Source organism: Tupaia chinensis, unplaced genomic scaffold (assembly GCF_000334495.1).
Source record: "Tupaia chinensis unplaced genomic scaffold, TupChi_1.0 Scaffold144171_1, whole genome shotgun sequence".
Classification (NCBI taxonomy): domain Eukaryota; kingdom Metazoa; phylum Chordata; class Mammalia; order Scandentia; family Tupaiidae; genus Tupaia; species Tupaia belangeri.
In genome coordinates, this window is record NW_006204027.1 from 94,772 (window position 1) to 98,619 (window position 3,848).

The 3,848-nt window shown below is 61.4% G+C and overlaps 1 protein-coding gene across 1 annotated transcript in view; it reads left to right on the plus strand.

The window, feature by feature from the left end:
- Positions 1–716: 716 nt before the first annotated feature.
- Positions 717–3,848, plus strand: part of SRCIN1 (SRC kinase signaling inhibitor 1) — an 81,659-nt gene continuing 78,527 nt past the window's right edge. Inside the window, 1 exon segment of the mRNA XM_006166121.3 lies at positions 717–852. Coding sequence (XP_006166183.2) covers positions 729–852 — 124 coding nt within the window. The 5' untranslated portion in view covers positions 717–728.

Genomic DNA, 3,848 nt, shown 5'->3' on the forward strand with positions numbered 1-3,848 from the left:
GAAGAAGGGGGTTGGATGGCGAGGAGAGTGGGGGGAGGGGAGTGGTCCAGAAGAGGTGGAGGAAGAGGAGGATGCTGGGGGAGGGGACAGAGAAGTGAGGGGGGCATCAAAGGCCTCTCTCCTCCAGTTCCCAGAATGGGGTGCACGCGCTGGGATGGTGGCGGTGGGCCGTTCGCGCCAGCCCCCCAGGGAAGGAAGGGGATAAGTGCATTCTGGGGTTGGCAGTGTTGCCAGGATACAAGCCTGTTTCACACCCCACCCCCCTGCACCTCGAGGCCCTAGCCCTGGAGACCTCAGCCTCAGCAGCAGTTGCTGAAACTGGGGACCTGCTCCCCGCTCGGCTGGCGAGTAGGGAGGGCCCACAGGAGGGAGTGGCTGAGGGAGGGGCTACTTGATCTTAAGCCTTCCCCCTGCAGAGGCCAGAGGGTAGGGGAGGGCGCCCCCAGCTGGGGAGGGCATCCCGGGTGAGTGAGGGGATAGGGACTGCAGGAGGCTGAGGGGCAGGGGCGGGGCTGGAGACGGGACGCGCTGTGCCCCCCCTCCCCTCCCACGCACCCCCCTGCTACGTCAGAAGCTTCCCGGCCAGCTCCCGAGTCCTGTCGGTGGGGGCAGCAGGATGCTGGTGGAAGCAGAGGGGGCCTGCCGGGTGCCTCCGCAGCTCGGCTGGCTGGCAGGGCCCGGCGGGCGAGTGGCGCTGTTAGTGCGCGCCCCCCGCCCCACGCCTCCCCATGCAGCCCTGGCAGTGCCTCCGGCGCTTTGCCCTGGCCTGGTGGGAGCGGACGGCGGAGGGCAGCACCCGCTCACCCAGGGAGGAGGCTGGATCGAAGGACCCCGGGGGCCGAGGGGAGGCAGGTGAGCGGCATCAGGGATGTGTGCGAGGGAAGGATTCTGGACCAGTCTTTCCCAACCTCTCTCCTCAAACACTGTGGGACCGCGAGATCCTGCAGACCCCAACTTTGAGGGAAGTGGCTTCCCTAGAGCTGGGAGTTTCTGGCTGAAGTCTTCCAAAAGAAGGTGTAGGAGCTACTGCCTGTTTGGGGGAAGAGGGAACAGATGAGGGCTGGGAGTGGGGGAAGCTGAACAGACCTCCAGGGTAGTGGGGCTGAATGTTCCTCTGGGCGGGGTTTGAGCGCTTTGTGTGTGGGGGGGTTGGGATTCCTTCTCCCAAGTTGGGTATCTTGGTCTGAGTGACCTTGAGCCAATTGCTATAGTGTCCAACTCCGTGCCTCAGTTTCTCCCACTTCCCTCCCTACCCCTCTTTCCAGCCTTAAAGAACTGAGGATGCATTTGATGGAGACTGTCACTCTGAAAATGTGAGGCTCTGTCATCACTGGTGGCAGCTGTGTTGGTGACAGTTTCTGGCGTATCTGCATGTGTGTTTGTGCATGTGTGTGCATGTGTGTATGTGAGAGAGAGAGCGCAGGGGCAGTAATGGAGAATGTGCGAGGGGTCTTGCTGGTTCTGGTTGGTGCTGAGGCCATGCCGGACAAGTGTCAGGGACCAGCAGTCACACAGGACACAGCGAGTGCTTCAGGCCAGCTGAGACTTGTTGGGGCAGAGACTTAGCTGGTGGCCTGGGGGTAGCAGGGAGGGGTGGGGGTTAGGGCTCTGGGCATAACTGAAGGGGTCTTCAAGAATAAGATCCCCCCAGCTCCCCACCCAGACTGCCTGGCACCCAGGCACCGTTGGCAGCAAGTGCAAAGGCTTTGTCCTGGCGTCCTGCCACCCTGCCTTGGGACAAGAGGATCTTTGTCCAGTGCTCCCCCCACAACAAGCCCTGCTCCTTCCGTCCTTTCCATGGTGGCTGGTTCTGCGTGATGACCCTCGGAGCTGGGCTGGAGGGGCAGGTCCCCGTCCGCTCCCACTGTCGGTGCTCTGGAGATCTATGGGGATGAGGAGATGGTCCTCAGGCAGGGCTGGATGGAGAGGGGCGCCCCACCAGGGCAGGTCCCTAGAATATCCCCCATTGAAGGCTTTCTCCCACCCCAGGCTTTCGCCCTGCCCCTCTACGTGCCTCCTTGCTTAATACAGAGGGTCTGGGGGTCTCCGTGGCCTGTTCCTGCCAGCTCCAGGCTTCTTAAAGATGTACGGGGTACTGAGCTGGGGTGGCCACTGGGTTGCAGGGCATCTCAGATGTGCTCTCTCTTTCTCGCTCTCATTTTCTCTCTGTCTCCGGCCAGGGCCCCACCCTGGAAAAAGGGTTTAATTAGAACCATTGATTCCTTCTTTGGCTGTGGGCATCGATCTTAATAGTGTGGTCAGAGCTGGGGGGCAGGGGTGGCACAACTGCTGTCTGCCCAGTGCCAACCTTGGCATTTTCTGTTGAAACCCCAGCCCTGGAAGTGCTTGAGGGGTGTGTGTGTGGGGGATGGGGAGTGGGCTCTTTGAAGTACCTGGTCAGTTTAGCACCTGATCCCTACCCAAGGTTAGGTCTTGAGGGAAGAAGAGAGAGGGTTGAGGATCGAACAGAGGGACCTGTGATTGGGGCTTGAAGAATAACAGTTCGAGGGGTCTCGCCTTGAGTAGCGGGCCTGGGGCACGTGAAGAGGCAGCTGCCTGTGCGTGGGAAGGATCCTGCAAAGAGGCCCAGGAGCCCATCAAGGGGGCCGGTTAGGGAGAGAGTTCAGGGGATCTAGGGCTTTGTCATGAAAGCTTCTCTTTCTCTTTCGAGGAATCCCAGGCACTTACCTCCTCCAAGTCCTGGCAAGGAGGTTTGATTTCTTCCTTCGCTGTGTCCTCAAGGCCCAGAGAGGGACAGAGACTGCCTTAGAGGCCCAGTGGGCCTGAGACTGGCCTTTGGGCTTGGCTCCCTGACCTGGTGGCCCCTGCCTGGGCATGAGGTGCTGAAGGCGAGGCTCCTGGCACCCTGGGCTCCAGTCTCTAGGATTGGTGGGATGGAGGGGACAGGCTGTGCCCCCCAAACCCGGCTGCCTTCCGTGGGTGGGCCAGTGCAGGTGCACGCTTCAATGTGGCACTCAGACAGACGCTCTTTGAAGAATCCCTCGTTGGCTTCCTAGGGCCCATTCGAGCAAAGATAATAAAAATCTGGCCGTCAGCGGGTTTGAGGGCTGCACTCGCTTCCCCTTCTTTCATTCCAAGCTCTGAAAAGCGGAGATGAAGGCTTTGGATTTGGCTGGGAAGCAGCCTGCCTGCCCCGAGGGAGGGAGGGAGGGAGGCAGGCAGGGAGGGAGGGAGGCCGAGATGGAGGGAAGACTGGTTTCCTGGCAGCCAGGGGAGTTGCTGGTGAGGTGGGCCGAGGAGCAGGGGCATGGTCCCCAACTCCTGTCAGAGAGCCTGGTATCTCCACGTCGGGGGTCCTATGCCCCGTTCCTGGGCTCCAACATTGTCCTCCAGTTGGGGGTCCCAGAGTGCTCCCCCACTGCTCGCTGCTCCCACAGTCCTTTCCCTGCCATTCAGTCTCCCCTCCCCCTCTTCATGTCTTCTCTGCCACTCCCCCCTCCCAGCCCCAGTTTCTCCTGCTCTGCCCTTCACGCGTGCTCTCTCTACCTATCCCGTCTCCCCACCTCTGCTTCAGTCTCCCCTTCTCTCCCTCTCACAGCCTGTCCCTCCCTGCCTGGCTTCCCTCCCTTTTCCCAGCCCTCGTCCTGCTTTCTAGGACTGTCTGAAAGGTTGAGAAGCCACGGAGGGATGGTGGGGGTGGGGGGAGCGGAAGGCGCCTCGCCTAGGGCTCTGGCCCCCAGGCTGCCACCCTTGAGACTGGCTCCTGGCTCAGGTGGAAAGGGACAGCTCTGAGAAGCCTCTCGGTTGGTTCCATCTCCCACCCGGTCTCTGATAGGCCTGCCTGGAGCCCCACGCAGGCCCTGGGCCCCCGCTGCCATGGTGTAAAC